At 55.6% G+C, this 21312-nt stretch overlaps 1 protein-coding gene across 1 annotated transcript in view; it reads left to right on the top strand.

The window, feature by feature from the left end:
• SFXN5 (sideroflexin 5) overlaps window positions 1–18600 on the top strand; it is a 118352-nt gene extending 99752 nt beyond the window's left edge. Inside the window, exons 13-14 of the mRNA XM_008052276.2 lie at window positions 1281–1398; window positions 17470–18600. Of these exons, the coding sequence (XP_008050467.1) occupies window positions 1281–1398; window positions 17470–17547 (196 nt within the window). The 3' untranslated portion in view covers window positions 17548–18600. The remainder of the gene's footprint in view (window positions 1–1280; window positions 1399–17469) is intronic.
• Window positions 18601–21312: the final 2712 nt, after the last annotated feature.

Genomic DNA, 21312 nt, shown 5'->3' on the forward strand with positions numbered 1-21312 from the left:
CCCAGGCAGGTCTCTAACCCGCGGGCTCAGGCAATCCACTCACCTCAGCCTCCCAAAGGCCCGGGATTACAGGCTGAGCCACTGAGCCCGGCTGAGACTCTGTATTTTTAACCAGTTGCCCAGACCATTCTGATACACTTTAAATGTTGAGAATTGCTCCCAGTTTTGCTGTCTGCTCAGGGCCAGGTGCTCTTGAGATTCTTGTCCCGGGAAGTGAGGATGGCATGAGGTTTCTTTCCCTCTAGACCTGCCATTATATCCCCTTCACAGCAGGAGCCCATCATGAGGAGGCTGACTCAGTTACTGGGGTCAGATTTAGTGGCTGTCCAAGATCCCCTGGTGAATAGTCTCTTCATCAATCCTGCAGTCACCCCAGGCCTCCTCAAGTGGAGGGCCATGGTCCCTGCAGAAGGGTCTCTGTATTATGGAAAACAAAATGCCCTGATAAACGTGGTGAAGGCACATTTGCCAGCCGGTATGGCCTCCACGCTGTCTGGGGCGATCGTTTTGTCATGGAGCTGGAGGACCAGGGCTCTTCGGGGAGGTTTGTCATGCCCCTCTCCTGCCCAAGAAATCCACCTCTGAAGCCGGCCATGGGAAGTGGGTGCCAGCTGTGATGTGCTGGTGCTGAAGCTGACAAAGGGGCCTAAAACCAGAACTGGGATGGCAGCACTGCTGGGAAGTCAGGCGTCCAGACAGCAGCCCTGCTGGCGTCCTGCAGACTTGACCTTAGACAAATCACTTCCCCCTCTGTGGCCCTTGGATTGGAGTTGACGAAGTGGCCAGTGGGGTGTCTTCTGTTCTCACAAAAGAGAGTAAGCATGTGCACGTGAATGTGCTTTGTCTTCTCCCCTGAACTTGGCACCTACTCTGGCTTGTTTGCTATTTAATTATGTGCTGCTTCAAGAGCCATCTTACTTTCCTGTGTGTCTCCCCAGAAACGGGGACTGACAGCCTCTTCTATCACCTCCCCCACATGTGGCCTTCTTGGCACAGGGCTGGGTGCACAGTAGGTGGGTGCCCCGCAAGTGCTTATTTATGATTTGAGTAGTTGAGAGTTCAACCAGCAATGTCCTTCAAGGCAGAGCCCAGGCAGAGGAGTGCCCACTGGGTAATGCTCCACAGACAGAATTCCATCACTTCTGTTTAGCTACACTTGGGCACAGCCCCAGAACCATGCTGCCTGGGTCCTGAGTCTCTGAATGGGACCCAGCATGGGGGCTAGCAGCCAAACCACCCATCTCCGGGCCTCATGGGGCTCCCTCCTCTCTCCTCCACAGGACAGCTCTCCTACAGGCACGCCCCCGGCTGCTCCTCCCTGTGCAAAGCCTCGTGTGCCTGGCAGCCTTCGGTCTGGCCCTGCCGCTGGCCATCAGCCTCTTCCCGCAGATGTCAGAGGTCAGTAGAGAGGGGCTCAAGAGCAGGGCTGAGGGAGCCATTTGGTGACTTATGTACAAATCCTTACTTGGCACTGATTCCTCAGCACTGTACTAGGCACTGGGGCTAGAATCATGGGTGGGACTGGCCCAGGCTTTGATCTCTCAGGGTTGCAGTTTAAGAGTCAACACAACAATTAAGCAGAGGCGAGCAGATGGGAGAAGCTCAGCCAGATATGAGAGGACAGAAAACCAAACCAAGCCTAGAGGGAAGCGGCATTTCACCGGGGCCTGGAGCATGGCCTGGAGTTGGCCAGAAGACATGCCAGGAGGGGTAGCACGAGGGCTGGGGACAGCTGGTGTGACGGTTCTGAGGTGGTTAAAGTCTGCAGCGTGAGTAGAGGGTGCCTTGAGGTAAGGGTGGGGGGAGGTGATGTTGGAAACTTCAAGCCGAAGCAGAGAGGATGAATGTCATTCTAAGGGCTGTGCAAAGCAGGACTGCAGATTCCCGATTTTGAACGGTTCCCGTGGCTGCATCGTGAGGCTGGGTTGGAGCTCTGGAGAAGAAGGAACCATCAGGAGGCTGTGGCGGGCATCCAGTGAGCGATGATGGCGGCTTGGACCAGGCTGTTGGCAGTGGGCATGGAGCGAAGTGGCTCCTTAAAGAGGGAGTTAGGAGGCAGCCTCGTCAGGATCCGAGGGAGCTGCCTGTGGTGGGAGGGAGAGGGAGCTGCTAGGAGATGCGCCCAGCTCTCTGGATTTATGGTAGGTACTGCTTTGTGGGATGGAGCCACATGGAGAGGTGGGTCTGAGGAAGAGCCGCAAGTCCCTTGGACGGACACGTGAGATGTGAGAGGGTGGTGGGACATGCCTGTGTCCTGTGGGAAGTGGGCTCCGGGTCTGGAATCCGAGAGAAAGTTCCCAGCTGGAGGGACAGAAATAGAGACCACCAGCATCAAAAACAGTTCTGTAAGTGATAATGGTGGATGACAGTGGTGGACAGTGGGGGTGTCCAAGGACAAGTGGCCAGGGAGGTGAGAGCAGAGCCAGGCCAAGTGGGATCAGGGACTGGGTGGGCCATCCACAGGGCCAGACCCTCCCCAGAGGCCAAACTCCATGGGGTTAAAGAGCATCCAGTGGTGTCTCAGACAACACAGGCAAACCCTGTCCCCAAGGGGCGAGACCCAGGTGATAGGTGAGGCTCGGTATCAAGGAAAGAAAGAGAAATAGGCCAGCAGCTGGAACAAGATGTGGGATCAAGAGAGGCATTCATTTATTCGTGTTTCCTTTTTTTTAAGTGGGAGAGACTGGAGTTTGTGTAGATGCAAAGGGAAGGAACTAGGAGATAAGTTGGGGACATTGAGAGGAGGAGGTTGGGGGAGCAAAGCTCATGAAGAGGAGAGGGGACCAGAGCCCAGAGGGGAGGATTGGCCTTGGTAGGGGAGAGCCCCCTCCTTGCTTCAGTGGGCAGAAGAGAAGTAGGGGCTTTGGAGGTGGGCAGATGTGCTGGTGGTAGGCTCAGTGGTGGGCAAAGTGAAGCAGTTGTTCTGGTGGCTTCTGTGTTCTTGTGATTGAGCAGACAGGAGAGAGGAGGGTGGGGAAGGCGAGGTGGTCAGAGGTCTGAGGACAACAGATAAGGTGTGAGACATCCAGAGGACAGAATGAGAGACAGGACCAGGGTAGTCAGGGGAGCCTGGTGGGTGGTACCAAGGGAAAGGAGGCTGAGGGCACACATGGTCTTTGGGCATGACCAGGACCTGTCCACCAGGAAGTGCTGAGGACCAGTGCAGGGAGGGCCACATATCCTCTCTGCTGGGGTTTCGTCAGGTCGGGAGTGGGGGGAGATTTGGGAGCCGAGTAATAGAAGAGAGGAGTAGAGGACCATGGAATCCCAGCTGGACTGGAGTGAAGGCAGGCGGTGAGCTGAACCAGAGGAGCAGACCCAAGGGGGCAAAGAATGATGGAGGTGTTTGCAGTAACTGAGCTTGTGAGTAGACCAGGCTGAGGCCAGAGAGGGGTGCCTCTGCATCTGTGACTTCAGGACTGACCCTGCTTCAGGTAGGGCCCCGATACGTGGTGGGTGGGGTGAGGGTTCCAGGAGAGAAGTTGGGGAAAATGAAAATAAGGAGCCAGGGTTGTTGGGGCCATGAGGGCTGGAGACTCAGGGTCTTAGAGTGGGAGGGCTGACCCACCTTAGCCCCTGAGGTCTCTGGAGGGTGAGTACTGGGGTCGCTTCCCTTCAGAGCCCCAGAGCTCGAGGAGGAGACTCTGGAGGGGTGGGGCTCCTGTCTTGGGGGACATATCCGAAGGACACAAGGACCCTCATCTTGTACCCACAGGGCCCAGCCTGTCATGGAGACTGGGATACTCCTGCCACCTGCCTTTCCCCCAAAGCTGCAGCCTGAGAACTCCAAATGGAGCTGAGGGCTCCATGTTGCCTAGAAGTCCTGAGGATGGGCCGGAGGGTGTTACTTAGTGGTCTCAGCCATCCCCATCCCTGAAGGGCTAGGGCTGGCACTCCCTGAACCACCACATCCACCCGTGCAATCAGCCTGAGCCTGAGGTTCTAGGCCCCGGTCAGAGTCACATGGGCTTGTCACTGTGCTCAGAGCTTCAAGTGGCTTTCATACCCCCTCCCCCACCTACACAGGAGTGGGTCCCAGGGCAGAGAAAACCCACAACACAGAATCAGAGACCATCCTAGTTAGAAGGATTTTCAAGGTCTAGTTTACTATGCTCTTGGCTCTGCTGAGGAAATGAAGGCCAGAGCAGCCACAGGGCTGACCCAAGGTCCCAGGAGCAGGTGCTGATGGGGGAGAAAACCCAGAGGTGCACCCTCCAAGTCCAGGGCCCTAGGAAATGCTGCATCTGATTATTTTCTGTGGCAAGTTTTCTTTCCTCACTCAACCGCCTTGCCTACCCTGGGGCAGACAAGAGAAGAGGGAACTGGGTGCACTGTGTTGGGGGAGGGTCTAGAAGCTCTGTGGGCAGGTGTTCCTCTGGGGCCAATAATGGAGAGATGACCACTGTTTACCCACCAGGACTCCAGCTCTGGCTGCAGAATGGTGGTTGAAAGCGAGCCACCCTGGCTTCACAAAGGCTGCAGGTCAAAACCCAGCCTCCCCTCTTGCCCATGCCTGCCTCAAATCAACATTTAGTTCATTCTTCTGGCATCTAACCAGAGTCCCTCTTACTGCAACCCAAGCCTCTTTCTCTAGATTAGGAATAGTATAGCCATTGCATAATAAGTCTTTCTCATAGCCGGGCACAGAGTTTTGTCTGCTCTTCTCAAATTAGTAACTCTGCCTGTAATCCCGTCCCTTTAGGAGGCTGAGGTGAGTGGATTGCCTGAGCCTGTGGGTTCGAGAACCGCCTGGGCAACTTGGCGAGATCTCATCTCTACAATAAATCAAAAATTAGCCAGGTGTGGTAGCGCGCACCTGTAGTTCCAGCTGCTTGGAAGGCCGAGGTGGAAGGATCGCTGGAGTCCAGCAGGTCGACGCTGCGGTGGCCGGGAGCGGCCACTGCACTCCAGTCTGGGTGACAGAGTGAGACTCCAACTCAAAAAAAAAAAATAAGTCTTTCTCCTCTGGGAAAGGAAGTGAGGGCAAGATTTTCAGAGCTCCCTCCTCAGCTGCATGGACCCCAAACAGGGTATAGGCTGGCACGGGCATTATGAGGTGTTTTGAGGCCTGTCTGTGACCCATGGCACAAGGTCTCCAACCAACTGACTGAGAGGACCTTGTTACCCTCACTCACCCTCCCAAGTAATTCTTTCTAACAAGGTGCACTTTCTACCATACGGGGATCATGCCTCACATCCCAGGAGCCAGTGGGATTTGTCACAATAAGTCTGGACTTGCTTGGGCTAACCTAACCTTGCCAAAAGTCACCAAGATTGTCAACAGAAGTAACTGCTGGAACACTAATTAATTAATTATGGGACTTGGAGACAGAGTTCCTAGAGTGACTGGCCTGCAGTGATTGGTATGAGGTTTCCAACTCACTAACCCCAGAGGTTGAGGCAAGGACTTCAATCCCCCTTCAATTCCTGAGAGAGTTTTGTCTGCTCTTCTCAAATTAGTAACTCTGCCTATTAAAATGGTACTGAGAGTCAAGTTGCAAATAATAATAATCATGGGCACCATTTACTAAGCATCTACTGGACCAGGCAGCATGCTGGGAATGCTTCATGCTTTATTGCCCCAGGTCCCCCTAATGTCTTTCAAGCCCAAAGCAGTATTGAATGTCAAGGGCTGTTTCCCAGACATCCAGATGCATGAATCTGCAGCTTTGGGGAGAAATATTTGGCTGGAGATACGGAACCTTCAGCGCATGGGGGGAATTGAAGTTGAGGAAGGAGGTGAGGTCACTGTGGGAGGAAGAAAAGCCATCAAGAGACAGAAGGAGTAGCCAAGGGCGGGAGGGGGAACAGGCTGAAGTGGCTTCATGGAAGCCCAGGGCAACTCAAGGAGGGGTCCAGAAGGAGAGGATGAGACTTGGCGACTAGGTGATGTCACGAGACAGGGCCATCTACTGGGTGAAATGGCAGTCAATTTCTTCTCTGTCCAGAGAAGTGAGCTCAGGAGTGGGGGCTATGGAGGAACAGCAAAGAAACTGTGAGGTGGGGGGTGGGGGTTTGGAGAGAGGGCCGTGATGGGGAAGGGATGCCCACAGGCCAAGGTGGGAAGGCATGGCCTCGTGGACTCCCTGGATCCAGTGACGAGGGACCTAGTTGGCTGTGGCGGGGAAACAGGAGCCCAGAACCTGACAGTCCTCCCAACAGGGGGGGCCAATATTCCTTGTTCAGAAATGAGGAAGCTGAGGCACTTTAAGATGAAGCACTTTGCCCAAGGTCCAGAGTTGGAAATGATGGAGGAGGCTTTGGATTCTATAGCCCTCCCCAGCCTGCCCACACCTCATGAGAAAAAGAGGAGGCCCAAGTCTGAGAGCCAGACTTCTCGCTGCTAACAAGGAGCAGCATCCCAGTGCCCTCTTCCAGCCCACTTTTCCTTCACAGGGAATTGGTGTACATTTTCACAGGGACCTTTGGGAATGGGTGTTGGTGTCTTTGTTTTCTAAGCCAGCGCTGAGGCAAGGGTGGCAGGCAGAGAGGAGTCTAGAAGGCCAAAAAGTGGGACAGGAACCTCCTCTTGGTATGAGAACTGGGCAGCAAGGGCTGCGCCTCCTTCTGAGCCCCAGTCCTATTGCCCATTCAGGGAACATGGATCTGCCCTGGTGGACCCGGTGACCACAGGGTTAATGCCACAGTGGGGCATTAGCCAAGGCCCACTCAGCCAGCCTGTCCCCAGGTAGGGATGGGCCCATCAGCACCCAGGATCTGCCCCCTGCCCCATAGAGCCCAGGGTGCTTTTGTAACCAGGATGGCCATGTAGTAGCCCCACAGTCTCAGGGAGCCCCCATTCTGATGGTGGAGACAAAGATCAATGAACAAGAAATGTCAGGTGACAGTGTGGGCAACGATGAAAACAAAGCTGAGGGCTGTACCACAGCTCGCCTGGGGACACTTTGGGTTGGGCTGGTGGTGATGCCTCCCTGTGTTGTTGAAGGGCCAGGTTTGCAGTGGCCTTTCTGGCCCTGCCTTCTCTGGAGATTGGGGCTCTCGCTTCCAGGCAAATGTGGTCGCCTCTGTCCTCCACTCTGCAACACATACATACATTGGTGCCTCAAGTCCCCTGAGGGAGATGTCCAGGGTCCAGTCTCCAGGCTCACAGGCTTGGCTGGACCAAGAGGCTGGACCAGGTGTTGGCAAATGTCCCTCCAACTCTGACAGTCAGTGTTCCCTACTTGGAAGTGCTTCCAATCCCCAGAGCAAGAAGCAGTACCTTGGCCAAGGCCCTCTCCCACATGCTGCCTCCGTTTCTGTCCCTGTCTTTCTTTGTGCCTCTTTCTCCCTTCCTTGATTCCTCTCGGGCTCTCCCCCACCCGAGTCCCCTCTTTTTTCCCCACTGTTCCCCCGGGAGCTCAGGGGCTGGGCAACGGGGCTGCACATACAAGCCGGAGCCATTGTTCAACAATCTGTTTTTGTCTTCATCTTGTTGGCAGGCGGCAGGAGAGGAGCAAAAGGTTAATGAGGCACTGTGCAGCGGGATTACTGCGTGAACGGGCGGGCGGCGGGCGGGCGAGCCAGCCGTGGTGACAGGGAACTAATTAGGAGCAGTTTAACAGGAGGAAAAAGTGAAATCTCCTCTTCACCAACTGTCAATAATTAGCTGATTTGGTGAGGTTGAAATGTGTCCACAGAAGAAGGTGGGGCTCGTCTGTGGATAAGTGAGGTGTGGGGGGTGGGGGGAGCCATCGGGGGCTCAGCCCTATCCCTGGGTGAGATTGGGGTCGCCCCCCCCAAACCTGCCCCCTGGCTGGCATCCCTCAGTCTCAAGTCTTCGTATGACCTTGGGCATTAACCTCAAAGACCTCAGTTCCCCAGGTACAAGATGAGGTGTTTGGAACTAAGTTTCTTCCTGGTTCTGCCCAGGAAGATTCTGGAAGTGAAAACTCGAGTCGGGCCCTGGTACTGGAGTCGGGAGAGCAGACAGTGGGCTGAGTGACTTAAGTCAAATGCTGACTCTCTAACGCTGCATCTGCAGCTGGGGTGTGCCCTGTGAGAGCCACCCCACCCATGGGGGCTGGGCATGGCTTCTGCATGGTGCCAAGTGGTGAGTGGGAAGGGCCTCGGCCTCCCTTGGGACATGCACAGTGTGTGGCCCCTCACTGACCCCGTGCCCTGCCTGCAGCTATAGGCCTGGGGTGAGGAACAGGAAGAGTGAGCAGTGTGCCCATGGGCGGGGGCACCAGGCAGAGTGAGGGCCCTGGGCCCCTTCTGTAGGGGCTGGAGGCTACCGGTGTGTGTCTCTTCCCTGCCCCAGCTGTTGCAGGGGCCTCATGGGGGCAAGGAGTCAGGTTCACTGGCCAAGAGGGCCATTTCCTGTTTGGCCTGTTTGCTCTGTCAGTTGTCTTGGTGGCATGTGGACCCCTGCCCACCGGCCTTCCCTGACACTTTAGCAGAGAGCCCCCACCCTGCTTGACTCCTCTAGCTTTTGCTGAGCAACTCCACCTGAAGAAAAGTCATCATAAGAGACCCCAGGGCTTCCTGCTCAGGCCTCCCATGTGAGCCCTGTGAACCCCAAGTCTCCTCCCTCTCAGCCTGGCCCCCCTCCTTATGGCAGCTCTTGGGGGTCCTGGGGATTAGAAGGCATGTCCTGAGGAAGGCTGAAGCCTGTCCTGTGTCCTCAGCACCACGTATGAGCTATGTCTTGCCTTTGCCCCAGATGGTGGCTCTTAGAAGATACGCCAGTCAAGCTCAGCCCCCCTCACTCCTTCCTGCCTCCCTCCCCCCCTTACTGCTTTCAGAGTTAAGAAACAAAGAGGCATGTCCTCTCTGTATGGGCAAAAATGTAGGTACCAGAACTTCAACAATCTCTACTCCCTCACCAGCCCTTAGGAGAATGGTGGTTTTGATGGACTGGCTTGTCCAGGCAGCTGTGACCACCCAGAAGTAAATGTCCCTCCAGCTTATCTCCCTTTCTCTAAAAAAGCATTTGCACTCTCAACCAAGAATGGGGAAGAGCTGGGAATAAGCTTGGGTGTACATTCAAGCTCTTCTAGAAATGACCCATCCTCCAGGAAGTCCTCCCTGATGTGCCCCACCAGGATCTGTCTCACCTCACGTGTGTAGACTGTATGGTGTGTCTTCCATGTCCCATCTCCCCCCTCAGAACTACAGCCCTTTCTCCCTCCCTTGACACATAGGGTGTCCCGGAGGCTGAAACCTGGAGCTTGGTATCAACACCTAATACAGAGCATGGCTCATCTGGGTTCACCTTGACTTTGTTGGTTCCTGCTTCTCCCCCTCCTCCAGGGCTGATGCGAGGCCAGAGACAATGTGTAGGGGGCATTGGGTCCCTCCTGAGTCCACAGCAGCGTTCCTGTCTCCCAGAGCAGGGGCCTCCTCCCCTCCAGTCTCAAATGCATCTCCTACTTTGCTTGGAGATGTTTGTTTGGGGTTTTTCTCATTTACTGGTTTAATCAGTCCCTACTGAACTCTAAAGTGGGCTATTTTTGCCGTCAGAAATCTGCTGCCTCCCCGCCCGCTGCTTTCTTGGAGTTTGCCCACAGGACCCCCCAGGAGGAAAGGATGGGAATGGCAAAGCCGTTCAGAGCCCAGGAACGCCAACGCCACCTGTCATGTTGCCTGTTCCCCACACCCCCGCCCCAAACCTGCGCGTGCACACAGGCCCGCGCATGCATACGGGCACTCACAAACATGCCCACAGGCCCGGATGACAAACCTTGGTGGACTGTCTGCCAGCCTACCCCTCCTAGTTCTTCTTTCCAGGACCTTCTGGAACACCTAGCTGAACTCAGGACGGGGAGGGAGGAGGTTTGGTGGTGCAGAGCTTCCTTCGAGAGGATTAAAGGCATTGGCATATGCAAAGGGTTTGGGTCCTGGCTGACCCACAACAAGGCTCAGCCATGTGAGCTGAGTGAGCGGCTCTGGGACTTCGTGCTGGGATGACCCCAGGTCCTGCCCACAGCATCACGTGGGTTTTCTAAGCTTCCAAGGGGCTCTCCCATCCATTTTGTTTTTGTTTGTTTGTTTTGAGTCAGCGTCTTGCTGTGTCTCCCAGGCTGGAGTGCAATGGCATGATCACAGTTCACCACAGCCTCAACCTCTTGGGCTCAGAGTGATCCTTCTGCCTCAACCTCCCAAGAAACTGGGACTACAAGTGCATACCACCAATCCCAGTTAATTTTTTTATATTTTGTAGAGATGAGGTCTTGCTATGTTGCCTAGGCTAGTCTTGAACTCCTAGCTCAAGCAATCATCTCTCCCACAGTGCTGGGATTATAGGTATGAGCCACCGCTCCTGGCCTTATTTCTCAATATTATCCTCATCCAGCCTCAGGAGGTAGAAAATCCTCCCACTACACATGTGGGGAAACTGAGGCCTCAAAGCTGGGAAGATAGAGAACAGAGAATGACTCTGAGATTAGTCTCCCGATGACACCCAGGAATGGTCCAAACTCCAAAATGGGGAGGGAACTCTGAGCATTGTCTGGGTACACACAGCACTGGTGAGGTGGAGGAGAATGAGACAGTATTCTTGCATATGAGGCACCTCAGTTCAGTGTAATTCAGCTGCTATTGGGGACCTACTGTGTAGCAGGCACAGGGATACTGAGCTGCCTGGAGTGGCTCATGGAAGGTAGAATAGGGACTGCTGTATTCGCACCTGGCTAGAGAACAAATCAGCTTGTTCATGGGGATGTGATGGACATGAAAACAAGTGTTGGGGGCATCAGAGGCAGCAGCAATGGATCTGGTCTGAGATGATCAAAGGAGGCTTCCTGGAGGAGGTAGCCTTCAAGAATCAGGATATATATAGCCTGGACCTGGGCCTCCCAACCTATACCCACAGCGTACAGAAAACAGTTGGTAGGTGAGGAGGCTGGAGAGCACCTCCCAAGGGCTTGAGTGTCCAATTCAGGAGTTTGACTTTCATTGAGGAGACAGTAGGGACCCAGAGCCAGCACTAGAGGCCTGACCAAGGGGCCCAAGCTGAGACTTCAGCTGCTGCCCAGCCCAGCAACACCCCTGTCCTCCAAGGACAGCCAGGATAGCTTCCCCAAGATGGGGCCTGAATGTATGTGTGTGTGAGCAAGACATGAGGCCTCCTCAGCCCTGGTGAGGAAGGGTGAGCTGTGCTGCCCAGTGGGCAGAGTGCTCCTAGGCCTGGCAGAGGCCTCAGAGACACAGAGCGTGTGCTCTGGACCCTGTGTCAATGTCGCCACCACCTGCGGACCCTCAGAGACCCAGACCTCTAGCCAGGAGCAGGAGGTGGCTTTGAGCTGTGTCACAGGGTCACGCCAAACACCACCCCCCCCCAGCCCTGTGTCTTTGAAAAGGAGGCAGAAAAGCCACCAGAAGAAAGGCGAGGAGGAGGAAGTCCTTTGTAGTAGGTAAAAGCCCCTGAGAATGGGGCACAGGGATCCAGTTTCCTGTTTATGTCTCAGCACCTTAGCTCCAGGTTTAAATATGTAAACTATCTGCTGGCCCTGGTTGCAGGTGTGTGTGTGCTCCCAGGCTGCAGAGGCAGAGGTGGCCCCAAATGCATTCCTGACTCTAGCCCCCCACCCACAATGAGCTGGGAGACAGAGGTAAAATAGCTCAAGGTTAACCCTTCCCGTGCCACAAAGAAAGGCCACTGGGTTGATCTAGGGGCTCTGGGGCCAGCTGGGCCTTAGGGTGCCTAGGAGAGGCTGGGGAGGTGGCTGTCTCCTGGGACGGCCAGCTGGGCCTGGGGGAGGGGGACGCTCTGACACAGGGCGGGGTCGGGGACATGTCCATGAGGCTCTCTGAGAGCCAGGGTGCAGGTTCTGTCTTGAAGTCTAGGAGTGTAAGCAGGGCGATGCTGCTTGTCTCGTGGCAGGAAGGGCATTTCCCCCCACCCCACTTCTGGGGCTGGTGGGGACCATCAACCAGTCTGATCGAGAACATCAGCTTCCTCGATGGCCCCTGCAGCTGCTGCCTTTCAGGGCTCTGACTGGAGAGGCCCTGCTGACCGGCTCTCCTGGGAGGAGCCCACCAGATGGAAGAGACCAGCCCATGGGTTCCTGCCTGCCCCGAGCTGGCAACCTGGGGCTGGGTCACCCCTTCTCCTTGTGGCTGCTTCTTGTCCAGTCTTCTTTCTCTTCACCCTCTTCTCCTGAGAGGAGGCCCCTCAGAGCCAGTATGTGGTCACAACGAAGTCCCCGCCCTCTGGACCCACTACCCAGGGGCTCTGGCATTCACCAAGCTGAAGCAGGTACCCTGTCGCCCCTACCCAGAGCCTGAATCATGTTCAGTTACCAGCGAGTGCAAAGGCCACTGCCAGGCAAGACCCTGGGTGTGAGTCCTTTGAGAAGCCTTGGCCCCACACACCCCTCAGAGAGGTGATCTTCAAGGGAGAAACTAGGTTCTTGGGGGAGAGGAGAGGAAACAGCAGGTTTGGCAAGCAGGCAGCACAGGGGTCCCTGCCCCCACCTCCCTCAGCTAAGCCCAGTGGTCCCTACACCCGTGAGACCCAAAGACGGTAGCCATTGGGCCAACACTCAGCCATGGCCAGAGAGTCAGAGGGGTTCCAACAAATGGCCAGTTGATCTGGCCCAGCATCAGCAGTGGGTGAGGGGGTTGGACGATATGGACCCTGGAGAGTCACCAGAACCCAGTTGCCAAACCCGACACCTCTCAGCCCTCCATCAGGTCCACTCTCAGCTGAGTGCCCATGACTGCGTGGTATCCGCCCCTCGGTCTGGTCCCACAAGGCTGCCCTCTTGGGCTTTTCCCTTCACCTGCCCCTCAGAGGTGCCTGTTCCCCGGGCCTTGGCACCCTCCCCTCCATCTGCTCTCCTGGGCAAGCACCTCCACTCTGGAGGCCCTGCTGGGCTTGCATATCCCGGTCTCTCTCTCCTGCCCAGAGCTCCAGAACCCTGTGTCCGTCTGCCACCCGAGCCTCTCTCTCCACCCGGGGGACCCACAGACACCCCAGGCTCAACACGGCTGTCCTGAGCCTACCGCCCCCCACCCCGACCCATCCCCCTTCCGTGTTCCCTGCCTCTCAGAATGGCGTCACCAGCCTCCCCAACTCCTGAGCTAGAATTAGGAGTCATCCGACGCACAGTCATCCTCAACACCTCCCTCTCACCCCCACGTGGAATTGGTCATCAGCTCCGATGGGTTTCATCTTCAGAAAGGATCCTGCCGTCTGCCCCCACTGGTGGCATCATAGGGCAGGACCTAACCTCTCTCTGATTTCCACAGCTGCTCCCCAGGGGACCTCCCTACCCTTGCTTACCCGTAGTCTGGTCCATCCTCCGCACCCACCGTCCCCTGAGAGATCTTTCTAAAAGAGTCTGGGTTGCGGCCCACCCCTGCTCAAGGTCGTTTGTGGCCCACCCCTGCTCAAGCTCTTTCTGTGGCTCCCTATTGCCCTCGGGTAATATGCTAACACATTCATGTAGCCCACAAGGCCCTACCTGTCCCAGCCCATCTTCATTTTCTGCTACATTTCCAACATGTCCCTGACTTTCCCCCTGCCCCCCACCCCAAGCCGGCTATGCTGGGGCCAGTTAACACTTCTCCCTTCACCCAGAAGGCTTCGCCTGCTCTCTCCTGCCAAAATCCTCCATTTTCTTCCTGGCCCACCTCTTCTGAGAAGTCTTCCTTCCTTGTTCCTTCATCAATAAATTGGAACCCCCAGCCCCTCCCCAGTTGCCATGGCGCTTTGCTTGTCTCTCTGGAATCCATCTGCTTTCACTGTCTGACTCCTCCCTAGACTTCGAGCTCCTCAAGGGCACGGGCTGGTCTTGCCGCTGTGTGCCCAGCCCGGGTGCATGGAGTTGGAGGCCATACACATCTGTTGATTGAAGGCAGCTTGAGCTGAAATGAGAGAGCAGGCCCAGAATGCCAGCTCTGTCCCCAGGCCCCTCCTGGTCCCTCAGCCACCTCCCCCAGGAGTCTTCCCACTGCCTGGCTCCCCCTGCTTCTACCTGCTGCCCTCATCATGGCGGGGAGCCCAGAAGAGCCTGGGGATGCCGGGGGGGGGGGCCTCGGTCTCCCCCCTGGGCCGGCACTCTCTAGGGAGTGGGCACAGCGGGCCGTGGCCCTGGGCCGTGGTCCTCCACGGTGGTGGTGAGCAGCCTCTCTGATTTTAATGTGGGCCTCAGTGCTTCAGTGAAAGCCGGCATGGGAAGTTGCTAATAATGGCACTAAAATAAAATATGCTACATCTGTTATGGGTAGCAGAACAAAATTAGCTGCTCACACCTCTGACATCCAAGATGTCTTAACTTAAAATACTCCTTGGCTTACTTTACATCATTTACTGATTATATTTAAAAGAAATACAATTTTGCAATTACTGTTCTTTCCAGCGTGATATCTATGCATCATTTTCCTTTTATGTTTATATATTTCTCCTTCATTAGTGCAGTCTGAAGGGTGATTAGGATTCTTCAAACATTTTACAGAGGTTAAACGTTGATTAAGATTTAATTATTACTGTAAATAGCTTGGAATGACATATGGTGCAAAAGCCTGACATATGTGCATTTGAATAAATGAAGTGCTATTTCCCAGGATGCCTCAGTAGCTGTTTAACAGCTTTCCCGAAGGGTTATGTTACACCTCATGGTAAGATTGCTGGGATGTTATATTTTGTTGGTTTTTGCAGCTGAAAGCTAAGAACAGTTTTCCAGTTTTTTAAAAACATTGAATATTTTAAATACCTAAATTGTTTTGCACAAATTTTTGCTAATTTGTCTAACTAGGTTAAACATTTTCAAAAGCATTTAGATTTTTAAGCGTGGGCGCTGTGCATTGTGTCAGTGGCAGCGTGGGGAGAGGGGAGCCGGCAGGGTGGAGGGGACTTGGGGGTGGCAGGGGTGGGGACAGAGAGGGCGGTTTCAGGAGAGGGGGTGGGGACGAGGCCTGGGCCCTGAGCCTAGCTGTCGTCTGTTTCTCCCTCTCAGACGGCCAGGACGTGGGCGTTGGGGCACCAGGGGCTACAGGGGCCCCCTCTTCTCCAGGAGCCTCACTGTGCTCCTGGCTCCAGGCCTCGCCACCCTCCCTCTTCCCTGGACTCGGACATGCCCAGCCCCAGTTTGACTGAGGGAGCTCTCTGAAGGCGGGGCCAGGCTGTGCCCTTCTGCCTGCTTCCCCGGACAGCCACGTCTTGGCACTCAGTAGGTGCCTAGAACCAAGTTCAGCCAAGCCAAGTTACTAAGTCTTGAGGCCCCTGGGCAGATATCAGGCTGGGTCCTTCTCCCTGCAGGAGCTTCTCCCTCGCTGGATCGCCCCTCGTGCTGGGGACACAGGCATCCCCGGGGGCTCAGTCCCTGGAGATGAAGCCCAGCATTTGAGCTGCTGTGGTGTCTCTAGGGGCACCCCGTACTCCCAGTGCCTGCCGCCTCTTTTCTCTCTACCCATTTATTCAATACTTAGGTAGCACCTACAGTGTATCAGCACTGTGCTAGGTTTGGAGGACACGGGTGAATAAGAGCCACACGTTCGCCACCTCAGGGAGCTTGTGATCCGATGTGGAGAGGCAGGGAAGGAATTCACAGCTCCAAAACACAGGGATTTATCTTGGATATAAGAAGGGCATGGAGTCACGGCCGGAGAGGTGGTCATGCCCCACCCTGGGTGAAGAACAGAGGAATGGTGTCTAAAGCTGAGACAGGAATGAACTGAAGTCAGGAGAAAGCCGATGAGGGCAGATGTGGAAGAGGGAGGATGCGCCCCTGGCAGAGGGGACAGCTCAGCAAAGACTGGGAGGAGGGAGAGAGTGTGTCCAAGCAACCAAAATCAGGACATGTGCTATGTTTCCAGTACAAGGGGACGGGTGGTGTGGGGGTCTGACTTGACCCCTGAGGGCAGTGGGGCCATGGAGCCATTTCATAGCGAAGAGGGACGTCATCAGATTTGGGGTTTAGAAGGCTGTGGTGAGGAGTGGTTTGGGCAGGTGAGACTTGGGAGGGGCCGGAAGGAAAGGGGAGCTGAAGAGGCTTCGGGTCTTTGGCCAGGGCATTGCTGAATGGGATATTGTCCCCAAGATGCGTGAGTGACAAATTCGGCTCCATCAGAGTCGTGCTGAGTTCAAGTGGCGGTGAGACGTCTGTGGAAGGTCCACCAGGCAGGTGGCTGTGGGCTTCCAGGGAGAAACATGACCGAAGACACGCAGGTGTGGGAGTTCCTCGGGGCATGTGCAGAGAAGACGGCCAGCCAGGCCGAGGCTCACAGGCCCTAAAAAGTGTCCAGTGGGTGTCGTGAAATGGGGGTGGCAGTGACCTCGGAGAGGAAGATTTTTGTGGAGTGTGGTGGGAGGGAACAGAAGCCAGATTTGCTGTGGGTTGAAAGTCAGTGGGAGGCGAGGAGGTGGACACAGCCAGTGTAGACCGTTCTTTAAAGAAATGTGGCTGCTGGGGAAGAGAGAGACCAGGCAGTAGCTGGAGCGTGACTTGGGGTGAAGGGGAGGTTTCATCAGAGGAAAGGTTCTTGTAATGTGTTGAACACTGATGGACAGGGGTCAGTAGATAGCAAAGGGGGGAGTGAGGGAAGGCAATCCGAGAGATGGCTCCAGAGTGGGCAGGGGAGGTGGAGCCAGGTGGACCCTGCCTTGCAAGGTGAGGGACAGCCGCTGTAGGGTTAGCAGGAGGGCAGGCACGGAGCCGCGTGTGGGCACAGGCAGGCAGTGATTTGATGGAAGCGGAAGGGCTTCCCTCTGATGCCTTGAGTAGGAAGAAGACTTACCTGCTCAAGGTGAGTGAGAGCTGGAGGCAGGGTGGCCAAGGAGAGCAGAGAAGGTGTCAGGTGCCCTCTGTGGGGAATGGGCGAGGGCGATGACTGGGCACTGGGGGCAGGAGTGGAGTGCTTGCCGGCTCCTGTGAGGCTCCATCTGAAGTCAGGGACTGCATTTTGAGTGGTCTCTGAGTGGTCAGGTTTAAGTGTAGAGACGGGGTTGTGTGGCTGGGTTCTCCAAAGCAGGGCTGTGGCTAGGGGACCACGGGAGTGATGGCCCTGGGGATCCAGGCTCGAGAGGGAAGATGTGAAAACCAACAGGCAGGGAACCTTGGGCCTGAGGTCTCAGTGGCCTCAAAACAGATCCGAGCAGGAGTGAGTGGAAGGAGAAGGAATTGAGGAATCCGAGAGGGTGGGGCAGCCCAGGGTGGTTGTCGGCTTGGGGTATGGCCCTGGGAGGTGTTGCCTGCAGTGTGGTGGGCAAGGTCCCTGGGGATGAGGGAGAGGCAGAACTCACAGGCCAGAGTGTGGGATGGCCACCCACTTGGACACACTGTCAGGAGGAGGCGGCCAGGCCTGTGCTAGAAGGGAGGCTGTGAGCCCCATGGCAGGAGGTGAGAGGACAGCAAAGGAGGATGACGTGTCACTAGGCAGGGCACATGGGTCCTAAAGGGGGATGAGGGTGCAGGAGGCAGAACTGTGGGCACCGGGGTTGTCCTAGCTGCTGCTCCCAGCCCCCCCATTTGCCCCTTCCCACACCTCCACTTTTCCTCTCTTTGTTCTCTCTCTCCTCAGATTGAAACCTCCCAGCTAGAGCCTGAGATTGCCCAGGCCACGAGCAGCCGGACGGTGGTGTACAACAAGGGGCTGTGAGTGGTGGCCAGCCGGCCTGGGGACGGAGCACTGTTCAGGCCGGGGAGTCGAGGGCAGGGAAGGAGACTCGTGGCTGCACCTGCGGGGGGAGGAAGCAAGCCGACCCCACCAGTCCTGGGCCACTTGGGGGAACGCTCAACCCGCAGTGGTAGGGAGACTGATCCATTCACATTTTAACTTAGGGAAGAGGAGTTCTAACACATTTCCTGTAAAAAAAATAATCAAGTGCATTTCTGGGCCTTACATGGGGTTGCCAAAACTCCACTCAGCACAATTATGTGTGAAGCTGAAAAATTGTAGCGTGCCCACGGGGTAGAATTAGAATTCTTTTATACTTTGATTTCTTTTTTATTTTTATTTTTTTATCAGAATCCAATCTGAGCCTTGGTTTCAGCTGATCAGAAGTGGCAGGTAGACGGTGGTAGCAGTGAGAGCAGGTCTGGGAGCTGGGTCAGTTTGGTGTCTGGGTTGGTGGACTTAGTATCTTACACTGGCCAGGCCAGATGGCTCCCTTATGATTAAGGTCCACAGGAAGTAGCCCAGGGAATCAAGGAGCACTGGAGGCCACTGAACGTGGTCAGTCGTCATACCTGCCACAGCTGCAGAACTACTCCCTTTCAGTGAAACCCAGTGACGCTGGGACTGGGGTCACCCTTTGTGGAGCACTGACTGATCCAAGGGTCCCGAGATGACCCCAGCTCCAGGCAGGGAGCCCCAAGAAGGAATGGGACTTGGCAGAAACCATGGGCCTGCACATGGCCTCTGAGAAGATCCTCCTTCCAGGGCCAAGGCTAGGCATTGGGGTGGAGGGTGGGGCTGGAGCTAGGCTGACAGCTGTCTAGGAGCCTCTCCAGCTCCCAAGTCTGCCTGCGCCATCTCACCCCTTCCTGAATAGGAAGGTCTCATGCCTGAAAATGTCCAGGCCAGGTCTGTAGGCACTTATCAGAAAGGCAGCATCCACTCAGGAACAGCAGGCCAGGCTCTGGCACTAATGAACTGTGCGACCATGGACAAGTTCACTCCCTTCTTTGAGCCTGCACTTCCTGTCTGGAACCAGAAGACTGAATCAAGGGGTTTCCACTGGCTCTTCCAGCTAGACCTCATCTTTGCCTGCCTTGCTCAGATGCTGGTCATCCTGGGCATGTCCCCAATGTGGACAATGGACTGGAAAAGGGCCAGGCCCCTTTGGGATGGCCAGCAGTAGGCCTCAGAACTTGGACCTTGCCCTTCTGCCTGTGACCTTGTATTCTAGGAGCACTTGACCTTTGCCAGACACTTTACAGCTCTGGAGGGGGAGGTCAAACAGACACCAGGACCTGACTGTAGGTCCACACCTGCATGCCACCTCTCATGCCTGCTCAGAGGCCCTTGCTGCTGGTTCCTGACCCTCCCGTTTGTGGGCCAGGAAGGAGAAGGAGCTCTACAGAGGGAAGTAGGGCCTGGGGTTGGGGTGAGCCGGGGACCTCTTCATCTGAAAGGCCCAAAGGAAGGGCCCAAAGTTGGGATCAGTTCTCAGTGAAACCCTCGCCTGACCCCAGCTGCAGTGGAAGCCCTCAGCATTCAGTCTCTGGACCTTCCTCCAGTGAGTCCACCTTGGGAGACATTTGACCCAGAGGTGGACACATGCACAGGCAGAAAAAGGCCAGTGCCAGACAGCCAGGGCGTGACATAGGTGGTCTCTTGGCATTGTAGGGCAGAGAGAACGTGGTGAGGTAGGTCTTCCGTGGGCATCGACATCATGCCCCCACCCAAAGCCCTGATGCCTTTGCCTCCCAGCCAGCCCCTGGTGCCTGTCAGCTGGCTCTGAAGAATATTGCCCTGAAGGGCCTACCCCCTCCTGAGGAGCAGCCCCTGCCCTGTCTGTCAGGCAGAGGAGGAGGCATAGACAAGTGTGGAGGACAAAACTGCAGGGCCAGCGTATTGGAGATGCCAGCGTATTGGAAGGGCAGGTACTTTCGAGCCAGTCTCACCATAATGTGAATGTGCCAATGACTGCCGGGTTGTCCTGGTTTCTAGGCCTGAACTGGGGTCCTATTTTGAAAAGTTCACACTTGAATCTCACCCTGCCCCCCACCTATCATAGGTTCTTATTCTTGTGCACTTTATCTTAGGACCAAAACTGCTTCCCCCATCCCTACCCTACCCCTCCAGAGGTCTGGCAGAGATGGGGCCTTCCGGCTCTCCCTCTGTGCTCGCTGCCCTGGCCCAGCCCGACCCCTGCCCCAGCCCTGTCCCCAGCATCTCAAATCTATTTGCTTTGTCTAGATGATTTCCACCATGCTCCCAAATGCTGTTCCAGGTGAGCCACGGAGGCCATTCCTGTAGGGGTGCAGTGGCAAAGCGTCCCTCTAGCTCAGGGTGATGGCGACAGAGGGACAGTGGGCCATGCTGCTGAGCCCTGGCCTGGCTTTGGAAAGCCCCATGGAGGAAAACTTACAGCCAACACCCGTGCCCCACTCTCCTAGGCTGGAGGAAGGGAGGTTCTGATGGGCAGATTTGTTCTTGACTCGGGGGCTGAGCTGGGACCCACAGTCAGGACAGCGCTGGCTCTGCTGTGCCAGAACACAGGCCACGCCTGCAATGGCTCTCCAGCCCTGGTGTCCCTGCCTGACCCACCTCTGGTCACTTCAGACGTTCCCTCAGGCTCAGGGATGCCCTTCTCCCATTTCCAGAAGGCAGTCTGAGGGTGCAGGGACAAGAATCCTGTGAGATGTCTGCCAAGTCAAGCTGGCCCACAGACCCCTTTCCACACCTTGACTGTGAGCCAGCTTGTTTGCTGTTCTGGGCTGCTGACCTGGGGAAGGGCAGGGGCTGAGGAGGAGAAAGGCTAGGGGACACATCCAAGGTGGTCTTCCTGCCTTGGACCAGTGTGAGTGAGGCCCCAGCACACATGTCTTGGCCATTCCCAGGGGACTTTGTGGTGTTTTTTTATCCTTCTCAGAAAATTTCTCAATCTCCGTGATTTATGTAATACTAATGAACTGCGGGCAATAAATGATGATTTAAAGCACTGGGGCATGGCTTTGTGAATTGTGGGTGGGAGAGGTGGGGGTACAGAAGCACAGTGGAGAAGGCCCCCGAGGTGGGCCAGGCCAGCTAGGAGGCCCAGAAGGAAGTGGAGAGGAAAGGATGAAAGGATGAAGACCCAGTGAGGGCAAAGGGGGCAGGCTGGAACTCGCAGAAGGGCTCCCTTACAGGGCCGTTATCGGGACCCACCTCAAGGAAGTTGGCTAACTAAGGAATTTTGGTCCATGGGGCTTGGAGGAGGGAAGATGTCATTTCCGAACCGCCTGGGGCCCCAAGAGACCTCCTAGGGAGGAAAGGTTTGAGCCAAGTAAAAAGGTGCTTAATGTCTGCAGAGTGCGTGGTACCAAACCTGGGAACCCTGCCCCTTCCTAATTCCTCCACCCTCCCCTGGGGCCAGGATTTGGCCCCTTCCTGATAGCCCTGGCTCCTCCTCTTCCAAGTAGGCCCTCCAGAGTTCCTGAGTCCTCTCCTGCAGAGAGAAGGAACTGGGGAGTGACATCATGGTTGAGGTCAGGCAGACTCTGGTTCCCCCCAATTTGGTCTAGCATGACTGACTTCTAGCCAGTGACTTCCTTGATTCACTCATTCATTCAGGCAAAGCATTTTCTCTGTGTCAGACACTTTTCTAACTGAGCTTTGGTGACCTGATCTATAAAATACCAAGAACAGTATAACTCACTGGACTGTTGGAAGGTTGGAGAGACCAGATGAGAAACTCACCCAGATTCTCCTCTCACA

This window comes from Carlito syrichta, unplaced genomic scaffold (assembly GCF_000164805.1).
Source record: "Carlito syrichta isolate Samal-C Ts95f unplaced genomic scaffold, Tarsius_syrichta-2.0.1 Scaffold270980, whole genome shotgun sequence".
Classification (NCBI taxonomy): domain Eukaryota; kingdom Metazoa; phylum Chordata; class Mammalia; order Primates; family Tarsiidae; genus Carlito; species Carlito syrichta.